Consider the following 11,751-nt stretch of genomic DNA (forward strand, 5'->3'; position numbering starts at 1 on the left):
GCCTTTGATAATGTCCACCGCAGTTGTGGACGAAACGTCAGGAAGAAATTCCCATAGACCACGGCTTCAAAGCCCGGAAAACATTCCTAAATGTGGTTTGGGTTGTTCCTTTAGATGTGGCTTCCAATTTCTCAAATTTATTAGTTTGCCTCTTCGTGGCTCTGTCCAGTTTTCCTTGCATGCTGTTGTGGGAGATGGCGTTGATCTTGTTCCAGTCAGAGTGATACAGACGGAGAAAGAAAATGTATTTTATAAACAAAAAATTGAAATTGTATTAAATAAATAAATCATTATAAAACTAACGCATTAATAAAATTTTTCATTAAAAAACTCTCATAAATGCAAAGTTTTTTAAAACAATTGTTTTACAATCCAAAGCAAATTTCTATTAACGTAAGCTTCAAACTCAGCAGCACAGTCATGCACTTAAAATTATCCATAACTTTACGCATATTCTATATTCATTCGAAATTGCCGGCTTTTTTTCGCATTTGATCTTCTGCTTCTGTCATAGGTTTTGTTATTTCCTTATATTATGTTTTATTTCATCACTGAAACAGTTGTGAAATGTTCACACATTTTTATTTATTAAACTGTAAACGGTATGATAAACTGTAAACGGGTTGGTTTTCAAATCAAACAAAGAAATTCGCAAAAAATATTTATTAATAACAATTTAACTGTAGGCAGGTCACATCAGCTTATTCGTTAAACAAAAGTCCGTAGGTACCAAAGGACAAGGCAATGTCAGCTTGAGCCCAGAACCTGTGGTATCTGAAGGTGGGCACTGCACCTCCGTTAAGGTAAGATTCCACCTTGGACCAGTTGGGGTCGTTCTTATACCAAGAACGGATTCCAAGGAAAGTGGCTGAAGAGTCGATGACATCTCCGTTGGGGTAGGTTCCAGTCCATCCAGATGGCACGTAGACTTTCTCGTTGAAACGGCTGTAGTCGTCACGCTCTTCTTCTACTGAGAAACCAATATCGTCCTTGTAGGTAGTGTAGATGGCATCCAGAAGTTTCTTGGCGGTGGCTTTGGCGTTGGAGTCTCCGGACTTGGCAGCGTAGTAGGCCAAGGTACGGGCGGTAGCTGAAGCCGCTCCTAATGAAACAACATTGATTAGCAAGTCGAAACGTTGACTCACAAATAGCGCACATACCCAAGTCTCTTGAGTAAGTGTCGATGGTGACTTGCACGTTTGGTGGATCTCCGGTCCAGCCAAGATTTCCGGGAATCTCAAAGTCGTCTCCGTTAAATTGGATCACTCCGTCAACCCAATCAACCCATTTCTTTAGAATTGATTGAGCTTTAGAGTCACCGGAAGCGTAATAGTATTGAGCCAGACGATCAGCAGACCAAGGTTGCATACCGTACCATCTGTTGGATGGAGGATCATGGTAGACCTAAACGAACCACGATTATTTTCATCATTCAAAAAAGTATCCAGAACACTTACAGGTTCCCAGTCGTAGAACATTCCGTGGAAGGTGTCGTTAAGTAAGTCGGAGTCAGGAGTGTCATAATGTCCCTTCCATGAGTTGGTAACTCCACCAGAGAATGGGCCTGCTGCAGTTTGCAAGTATTCGTACAATTCAATTTGTCTTTCGAGAGATTTCGTCCAGTCGTCAACAGCAGTGGCGCCCTTTGGTTTCAAAGAGGCATCATTAGCCAAAGCGTAGGCAGCAAGAGGGTTCTGGTAACCAAAGTGAGAAGCTCCATCTCCAATACGCCAAGACCAGCCGTATTGAGCATTGTAGGAACCTCCCCAAGCGAAGTACCAGTTGATAAGGTAGTGAGCACTTTCCTTTCCAGAGCCTCCTGCACATCCACTTGCTGGGTAGCAGTCTCCAATTTTCTTGAAGTACTTGTCGAACAGAGAGTACCTGAACACAAGTACATGAAGCATGGAGACCAATAGAGCTGGAGCTAAGACTCACCTGAGATAGTCTCCAAGTTTGGATGCTTTGGTGAGAGTTGACGAGATGCTTCCTTGGGATCCCTTTTCAGAAGCCCAAACGTTAGCCCAGTAGGCAGCTTGAACGGCTCTGGCGTCAGCATCAGGAGCAGCAGTGTATTTGTACTGGTGAGCGTACTCGTTGTCCTTAGTGAAAAGGTCCAAGAACCCATTGGTGCCTCCGTATCTAAAGACCAACCAATTAGTTGGCTGCAAATGTTCCCTTGGAAATATTCTCGACATACGTGAATTGGTCGCAGGACGGTTGGGGAATGGTTCTCCAGACAGATTCCTGAGGTCCTCTTTGGTAGTTGTTGTAAAGGGAAGGTCCAGAAGCAGAAGGTCCAGCCTCACATTGTCCTTGGACATTACCGAATCCGTAAACGTTGTCAACATCAAGAAGCCAGTGCATGGAGTAGAAGTCTGAGTTGCCGTATGCGTTTTTAAGTTCGTCATACAGAGGATCTTGACCTGAGCGACATCAATTCATTAGCAATCAGCTAGAAAGCAATTAGCAATCAATGGACATACCAACAGGCACACTGGAGTCGATTTGAGATGGATATTGGCTGGGGTCGTCCAACTCAGCTTGGTAAGTGGCTGGTTTGGAAGGGTCGTATTCGCTGTTGGAGCTTTGGAGAGATGGGATGGTGTACTTCTCCAAGATGTCCCAGGCATTGTTGAAGCCAGAGAAGTCTCCTTCGATGGCGCCGTACAAAGCCTCAAGCCAGACATAGTAGCTGTAATGACATGGTTTCACTAAGTTATTGAAAATCAGGACAAAATCCGTCCGCAACTGACCTCACAGCTTCGGAAGTGGTTTCGTGTCCCTGATCCGGAGCCTCAACAATCAAAGTTTCAACGCTGTGGTATGGAACTCCCTCCTTGGAAAAGTATCCATTGCCGGCGCTCTTAATTTTATTGTACTGTTCCAAGAAGCGGTCGGTGTAGGTACCGGCATTGATGCCGGCCACCAAAGCTATCGCGAAGATAGCAAGGACTTTCATTGCAAATCCTAAACAAAATAAAAACACTTAGAGGAAAAATAAGCAGATAAATTTAAAAAACCTGTCTATCCAAAATGCGATAAAATGCAGCAAAACAATTTTAGCAGTCAAATTTTAATCTGTTTTGTTCTTTGTAGACGTTACATAAATCTGAGCATGTTCATAAAAAACTGTACTTACAAATCAATGCAAGCAATAAAGTATGTAACCCTACGGTTTAAATTCGATTTTTTTGATGAGAAAGAGACAAGAAAATTAAATGGTTATTAAAATATTTGAAAAATCTCATTTTGAAACTTACCCTAGATCTATGCTCTACTCGCAAGGGCAAGAGACCAACTGATACCCGTAGTAGGACCCGGAAGAGTTTTTATACACAAAATTACAATGCTATCTAAAAATCTTAAGGGTAAAGCAAACAGGAAAGTAATTCAAGTGGATAATCGCTACACATAGTTAGAATTACGCATTTACAACAATAAGTAGCTATAAGGTGAATCAAATCATTGAATCCAATAAAGCATCTATAAAATGGTATAGACTCATTTGCATTAATATAGAATGTTAGTTTTTTCAGTGACTAAAGAAGACATGCCTATTGGAAGCGCGAAAAGCTCCAAGAAACCCATTGGAATTAGTAAGTTTAGAGAAAGTCGTCATGCTTGATATTTGGGACACTCTATCCTTCAAGTGAGCCGGTGACTAGTGATTTTTTATGGTAATCACTAGATCTCAATTAATTAGTAAACTATCCAAAATTGAGTGGAAAAAGTGCCAAAGCAGTAATGTGGAAATTATTGCAGTGAAATTTAAAGGAATTCCTTTTGGTATGTACTTAGGCACTAAACTTAAGTTTAAAATTGGTATTTTACTAACAATGTTGCTTTTGTAGGTTTCAAAATAAACTATTTTATTTAATTTCCATTTTTTATCTTCTCTTTCTTTGTCCCACATTTGGAACGAAAACGAATTATACGAATAAGGGGACCAACGCAGCTTGCGAATGAATCAGTAGAGCATAAAAAATGCAACTAAATTAATTTTAAATGGCATGACAAAGCAAACGCTGTACTTCACAGAAAAAAACGGAAAAAATGTATCTTCTATGGAGACCACAAGATTATAATAATAGTAACAAAAAAAATATTTTTTTTTAAATGCAATTCAATATCTTATGGAATTCGAATAAAAAAAACTTTAAAGGTGCCATATTTCGCAAATTTTGAGTAACCATTGATTAGATGTTCTGGGGTCGGGAGTTTGTATTGCGAAAGTGAATCATTCGTTTGATACGCGAAATGAGCTATGAAAAGTTTTGTTAAACTATTTTCAAAGAATTGGAAATTTGTACAGTACAAGCTGTCTACTATATGTATATATGAGTGCATAATTACAATCTGAATACCCTAAATTTGCCATACTCTGAACATGGACCAACGGTCATAGAAAGTTTGTCCAATATGTCTACTTTAGTTCGCGCCATGTTGCAATAATGGTTTATTATTGATTTAAAGAATAAAGTTATTCTTCATAAAAAAAAGTTTTGTTTGCATCAAAACCTAAAGTGTGATAATCCGATTTTTTTCGTATACGAGGCACATCAGAAAAATGAATTTTACTCAAGAGTAAAGTCCTTTTATGAGTTGAAAATTATGATCAGAGATCTAATTGCGCCTACCTATGATAAACATCAAGTTTTGTTATTTTTAAGCTTCCATATATGGAGAACTTTGTTATTATTAATTTTACGAAAAAAGAGTTACTCTTCTGTACTGCTAATTCCAAAATCTAAAATACATTCATCAGATATCACTTTTCCCAGTTGTATCTAAGGTTTGTCAGAAAATTTTGGTTTTTTCCATATAATTTTTTTTTTGCCATGAAGTTTGTGCTGCGTTTTGATAAAACCTATTTCTTTATTGTGCGAAATTTCAATTTGTTGATGTAAGTGGTTTGGGAGTTACAAATTTTTGTTCAACTGCACTTCAAGTTGTACGGTTTTCTATAAATTTATCTTCTTATCTGGTATATCTGTTGGAAAATAATTATAAAAAAATTTCATTGATCTCCAACTGTTTAAATTAAGCTGAAATTAAATATGAGAAGCCAACTGACAAAACAATGTCAATTACAAAATGGCTTTAAGTGTTCCTAATAAAACCTGAGAGAAAATGATTAAAAAGATAAAAATAAATCTGCATAACATATTTATGAAAAAATAATATGTGATGACATTTATTTGCTGTAAGCAATACAATCATCATATTTTAATTCATGATTCAATTTTATTCATCACATATTATTTTTTCATAAATATGTTATGCAGATTTATTTTTATCTTTTTAATCATTTTCTCTCGGGTTTTATTAGGAACACTTAAAGCCATTTTGTAAATGTTATTTAATTGCTGCAATTTTTATTTTTTTTAGTTGTTTATAATAATCAATCAAACGTAAAATCAAAAATAAAAATTAATAATGTTATTGAAAATAACTACAGACACATTGTATAGCTTATACACATGTTGGCTCATAGCAAGTTAAAATTTAAAAAGTTAACTTGCAAAACTAGTCTGAGACGGACAAAATTAAGGACTAGCAATCGTTACAACAAAAGTTTAAAAAACTGTACAGCATAATGGTAAAGAAAGTAGACATATTAAGCTGATTTTGCACCGATGCATAAAAACCTTCTTCTGTCTGTGAGAGAAATTTAGCGAAACTATGAGGCACTTTACTAATATCAGCCAAATACTTTAATACTGATCGAATTCTGATTACCCCAATTACATATTTCGGTGTTTATGCGTGGGATTTTATAATTAGTTAGGAAATTCAATTTAACGTCCCAAATGATAGATTAGTATTATAGAACACTGCAAATCTCACATTCCAACTTTGAATGTTTTATTTGTATTTATGTACTCTACTATGTATATTTGTTATCAAAGCAAATAAAATATTTGACTTGTTCGTTTGATGGTATATTAAGCCGCATTTTGAATGCTTTATTGAACCTTCATTAATACAATAAAAATATGAGAAGAGAACGCAAAGCAAATTACCAAATACTAACTAAAATTAAAAAATTTTAATGCCGATCTAAAACTAAATATATATCTGGCTTAAAGCGAATTATTAGACCTGGTATTCTTTCTGCGATATATTTATAATAATATTGAAATAATTATTGAAAATGCAGAAAAAAGTAAATAATAGGGAGAATTTACGAATATTAAAATTAATTGATATTTTCCCTGATACTACGTTCTTGTCTAGCTGTCAGCTAGTTTTTGAGTTGCATTTGAGCCAATTTTATTGTGTTTTTGCATCTGATTTCAGGTTGCTGTGCGTTTTTACTTTGACTCATAAATTTCTTTATTGACTAATCAATTTTTATTGGAAAAATATGCGTATATGTTTGTTCTATTATTGTTTACAAAGCTGATCTCAAGCACCATTTTTTCATTTTTACAAATGTTCTTTAAAGAGAATGAAAATTGAGAATACTGCATTAGATTGCTTGGCTTTGGATAAAGCTGACAATATTTTCCGGCTTTTCGTAGCAGGTCTGCAAAATGCATACCTATTTTTTGTGTTTTCTCATATAATTCTTTCAACTTTTGCACATTTTAATTTTGTTTCGAACTTTGAATGCAAAAAAATTATTTTTGTTCTATTGTTGTTTACTTCTTTTGAAAAGCACATAGAACATTTTGCTTCGACCTTACATTTGCTTCAGTAGTCGGTTTATTTCGGTTTTACTGGCTATTTTTAGCAAAGATTTCCTGTAGCAGATTGACTTTTCGCTTAATTTTATTAAACCCAAAATTCTCCAAAGGTATCATGTAAGATTGGAAAAATCAAGAGAAAATCCATAATGTGTAACTTTCGTACTTTTTAGATTCTTTATCTCTTTTAGTTTGCTCCAAAAAAATATCAGCCGTTTTCCTTTGAAAGTTGTGCAAGTGTGTTTTCTTTTATATGGACATGTATTTAAGGTCTTTAAGGCATTTCAATAATTTAAAAAATATAGATACATGTTATTACACTCATTTTATATTGTTTAAATATTAAATTGATTTAACTTTATAACGTAACTATTTTAAAATTGCGACTAACAAAACTTATAATTTTAATAATTTCAATGTCAGCAGAAAGCAAAAATCTTACATTTACAACATATTAACATCCGGATCTCAATTGAAACAAGTCAATTTTGTTTTATAAATGCTTTATTAAATATTTAGTTGGACAAAAAAAATTAAAAATTACAAAATAAATAGGCTTTATTATATGAGAAAACGTTACTTACAAAAACGAAATGAATTTATCTCTTTTTGAAATCGAGAAAACCGCCTTTTGAAGTGAATAAGTCGAACTTCGACATTTAATTCGACTTATTCACTATAGAGAGCGTTTCGTACGATAATTAGTTTTACTTATTCGCTATAGAGAGCACCTTTGTGAAATTTAGTTCGACTTATTCATTACAGAGGGCGCTTCTTACGAACTAAAATCGACAAAAAGCTCTCTCTTCAGCGCACAGGTAGAACTTAAATGTACAAAATCGGCCTCTGAAGTCAGTAAACCGAACTAAAATCGAGAAAGGTGTTTTTTGAAGTGAATCAGAAAAAGATCTTCGACTTTTACTTCTACCTCTGTAGAGGCACTATAGAGGGTGCTCTTGTGAAATTTACTTCGACTTATTTACTACAGAGCGCGCTTCTTTCACTACACAGGGTTCAACAATCGCCGTTAACTGTTTCCTTAAGCGACATATTAGAGGCATTCCAAATTAAATATATACACTTTAATATTTGTATTATTTATTACATTTATAATTTTTTTTCTAGAAGAGCAGGTTCTATAAATTTAATTTAAATGATATTTATCGTTTTTTATTTTAAAAATTCTTATTTACAAAAATTCCAAAATATTACCTCGCAGATTAAATCACAAATCCCCAGAGCAAATCACAGTCTTCCGAAAGGATTTAATTCATTGGAATTAACAACTGGACAATTGTGAAAGTATGTTATTTTTTTAAAATTCGGGTTTACGTGTTGAGAACAATCTTCAACTTATGTTTTGCAGTAAAAGACAATTTTGTAATAATGATTTGATAATTATTACAAATTATTACAAAAAAATTTTTTGTATTATAATTAATTCATATTTAAAATTAATTTAGACTAAAACATTTAATGAATAAATATAACTCCTTAAATTTCTCTATCTCACTTCCATGTAATTAGAAAACGGTGTTCAGCCTTTAAACCAAAGTTGTGCAGAATTTCTGGAGCAACTAAACGTTACTTTTAGCCACGATAATTCAGTAAATTTTTAGTAGTGGCCGCGATCGTTGCTCATAAAAAGTGTTGATGACCTGAATATTTTTTTACGTTGAAATTCGAGTATCGGGTCTCGTAAAGCTCTAATCTCTTTAATAAATGAGTTATAACTCGTTAACTCAAAAAGCGGCAATAACTCAAAAGCGCAACTCAACACAGTGTTACCCAGGCCTCAATGTTTATGTCATTTACAATTTTTACCTTTGGAAAGGGTTTATAAATAAAAAGTTGATAGTGAATTGTATTCATTTTAATCACTACCAATTTTGTTTTTGTCAAAATGGACTAACACCACTTTCAAAGAAACCGGCTCATGTTATCAAATCTAGAAACTACGATCGTCTACACTTTACAGAGCTTTTAATATGAAAAAATGACGATCATAATCCGCTATCGTTTAAAGATTCAATTGATTTCTCATATTCTCCTTCCCAAGTCTTATACTTATCATCTCTTGCTGTTTTTGAAACTAGTTGAGGACATTTTCCACTTCCATAAGCAGTTACTTCTGTTGAATCTTCAGTATATTCCCCAAATTTAATTTTTTTTTCGTGAAGCTTGCCTGTCTATTTCACCGGCCTGACTTAAACACACCTTCCTTGCATGTTTCTTCAAAGGATTAAAGCCGAAACACTGAATCAATTTTGTATGTTTATATATTTATAAGCAACAAATCATCTATATACATGGTTATTCGCTGAACAGAAGCCCATAGGCACCAAATGCCAAGGCAATATCAGCTTGAGCCCAGAACCTGTGGTATTTAAAGGTGGGCACTGCACCCCCGTTAAGATAAGTTTCCACCTTGGACCAGTTGGGGTCGTTCTTGTACCAGGAACGGATTCCAAGGAAAGTGGCTGAAGAGTCGATGACATCTCCGTTGGGGTAGGTTCCAGTCCATCCAGATGGCACGTAGACTTTCTCGTTGAAACGGTTGTAGTCGTCACGCTCTTCTTCTACTGAGAAACCAATATCGTCCTTATAGGTAGTGTAGATGGCATCCAGAAGTTTCTTGGCAGTGGACTTGGCAGTGGAGTCTCCAGACTTGGCAGCATAGTAGGCCAAAGTACGGGCAGTAGCGGCAGCCGCTCCTAAAGGGGAATTGCCATTAGAACCAAGAGAAACTAGAGCAAGAATCATAAATACCCAAATCTCTGGCGTAGGAAGTAACGGTGACCTGCACGTTTGGCGGGTCTCCAGACCAACCGAGGTTGCTGGGGATCTGGAAATCGTCTCCACTAAACTGGATAACTCCATCAACCCAGTCGGCCCATTTCTTCAGAATTGATTGGGCTTTGGAGTCTCCGGTCGCGTAGTAGTATTGTGCAAGACGATCAGCTGACCAAGGTTGCATACCGTACCATCTGTTGGATGGAGGATCGTGATAAACCTAAGCAATATAAAACCATCAGTCAGTGAACCCAAAGAAAGCTATCCAAAGCACTAACAGGTTCCCAGTCGTAGAACATTCCGTAGAAAGTGTCGTTGAGCAAGTCGGAGTCAGGTTCCGCATATCGCCCCTTCCAAGAGTTGGTAACACCGCCCGCAAATGGTCCAGTATCAGTCTGCAAGTACTCATACAGCTCGAGCTGCCTCTGAAGAGATTTAGTCCAGTCGTCAACAGCGGTTGATCCCTTTGGTTTCAACGAGGCATCATTAGCCAAAGCGTAGGCAGCAAGAGGGTTTTGGTAGCCAAAGTGAGAAGCACCATCTCCAATACGCCAAGACCATTCGTATTGAGCGTTGTAGGAACCTCCCCAGGCAAAGTACCAACTGATCAGGTAGTGAGCACTGTCTTTTCCAGAAGCAGCGGCACATCCACTCGCTGGATAGCAGTTTCCAATTTTCTTGAAGTATTTGTCAAAGAGGGAGTATCTAGCAAAAACACCCTCAGTAGTAATTGGATTAGGGCGTGAGGGACTTTGTTGCTACCTGAGGTAGTCGCCCATTTTCGCAGCCTTGGTCAATGTTTGGGAGATGGAACCCTGCGAGCCCTTCTCTGTAGCCCATACGTTGGCCCAGTAAGCTGCTTGGACTGCTCTGGCATCAGCATCAGGAGCAGCAGTGTATTTGTACTGATGAGAATAGTCAGAGTCCTGCACGAAAAGGTCCAAGAACCCGTTGGTGCCTCCATATCTGCAACCCCAACTGTCACCACAACTCTACTGTAATTGGGAAAGCTACGCACTTAAATTGATCGCAAGTAGGCTGGGGAATGGTTCTCCAAACGGACTCTTGAGGTCCACGTTGGTAGTTGTTGTAAAGAGAGGGTCCAGAGGCTGAACTCCCAGCTTCACATTGCCCTTGAACATTTCCGAACCCATAGACATTATCCACGTCCAACAGCCAGTGCATGGAGTAGAAATCCGAGGTGCCGTAGGCGCTCTTCAACTCATCAGCCAAAGGATCTTGACCTGAATTTAATCAAGGGTGAGACCCTTCCAAACTGTTTTTTTCCCTTCCAAACTGCACTTGCCTACTGGGATGCTGGAGTCGATAGCCGAAGGGTATTCGCTGGGGTCATCCATCTCAGCAATATAAGTTGCTGGCTTGGAAGCATCGTATTCAGAATTGGCATTTTGGAGAGTTGGGATGGTATACTTCTCCATACTTTCCCAAGCAGAGTTGAAAGACGAGAAGTCGCCTTCTATGGCTCCATACATAGCCTCCAGCCACACGTAGTAGCTAGTGGATTCAAGCATTTTAATACTGGCCTCTTTGAACGCTTAAGACCTCACCTGTAGGCCTCAGAAGTGGTTTCATGACCCTGGTCCGGAGCCTCAACAATCAAAGTTTCGACACTGTGATACGGAACACCGTCGCTGGAAAAGTACCCACTACTAGAGCTCTTAATCTTCTTATATTGCTCCAAAAACCTATCGGTGTAGGTGCCGGCATTGACGCCGGCCACCAAAGCCATGGCGAATATTGCCAAGACCTTCATATTGGATCCTAACAAGTAAAGTGAAAATGTTAAAAAAATTCTACGCAAAAAAATCTTGAAAAAATTCAAACAAAGCTACTGATATAATTCAATGTCTTCGCTTCTAAATACCTGAATCACTGATCTCCAGAAGCCAACTGATGCCATCCCTTGACCGATTTGTCGTATTTATATTCAGTCGCAACAATGTAATCAGCAGTTTTTGTTGAAAAGGGTTTTTAACGATCAAAATAAAGTAATCTAGTAACTAATAATATTTTTCACATATGAGACTTGCAATGTACACTGAGAGAAATTTTTCTTCATCAATTGGAGTCGGAAAACCGCAAATTTTGGTAGTTAACACTTAGTGGGGGTTAAAGTGGAATAATTGGGCTTATGTAAAAACAATCTAGGAGGAAACAATTGGATAATAAGCCGTGGTTCAATAAGCTTCAATTTTACTCTTTGTCTCTAAACGGACCAGGCAAATTATCTGATTCAGTAGTTTTG

The 11,751-nt window shown here is 36.9% G+C and overlaps 2 protein-coding genes across 2 annotated transcripts; both read right to left on the bottom strand.

The window, feature by feature from the left end:
* Positions 1 to 648: 648 nt before the first annotated feature.
* LOC109536112 (exoglucanase B) lies at positions 649 to 3,342 on the bottom strand. The gene is made up of 8 exons (XM_019902195.2): positions 3,264 to 3,342; positions 2,757 to 2,970; positions 2,487 to 2,695; positions 2,201 to 2,426; positions 1,939 to 2,142; positions 1,458 to 1,884; positions 1,161 to 1,404; positions 649 to 1,102 (listed from the first exon to the last, which is right to left on the bottom strand). The coding sequence occupies exons 2-8, from the start codon at positions 2,960 to 2,962 to the stop codon at positions 702 to 704; spliced, it is 1,917 nt and encodes a 638-aa protein (XP_019757754.1). The 5' UTR covers positions 2,963 to 2,970; positions 3,264 to 3,342; the 3' UTR covers positions 649 to 701.
* Positions 3,343 to 8,953: 5,611 nt separating this feature from the next.
* Positions 8,954 to 11,450, bottom strand: LOC109536176 (exoglucanase B). Its single transcript, XM_019902278.2, has 8 exons — positions 11,371 to 11,450; positions 11,054 to 11,267; positions 10,792 to 11,000; positions 10,504 to 10,729; positions 10,248 to 10,451; positions 9,764 to 10,190; positions 9,462 to 9,705; positions 8,954 to 9,406 (listed from the first exon to the last, which is right to left on the bottom strand). Exons 2-8 carry the CDS (start codon positions 11,257 to 11,259, stop codon positions 9,006 to 9,008), a joined length of 1,917 nt encoding a protein of 638 aa, XP_019757837.1. The 5' UTR covers positions 11,260 to 11,267; positions 11,371 to 11,450; the 3' UTR covers positions 8,954 to 9,005.
* Between the last annotated feature and the right edge of the window lie 301 nt (positions 11,451 to 11,751).

Source organism: Dendroctonus ponderosae, unplaced genomic scaffold (assembly GCF_020466585.1).
Source record: "Dendroctonus ponderosae isolate FM_Combo_2020 unplaced genomic scaffold, Dpon_F_20191213v2 Dpon_F_20191213_8, whole genome shotgun sequence".
Classification (NCBI taxonomy): Eukaryota; Metazoa; Arthropoda; class Insecta; order Coleoptera; family Curculionidae; genus Dendroctonus; species Dendroctonus ponderosae.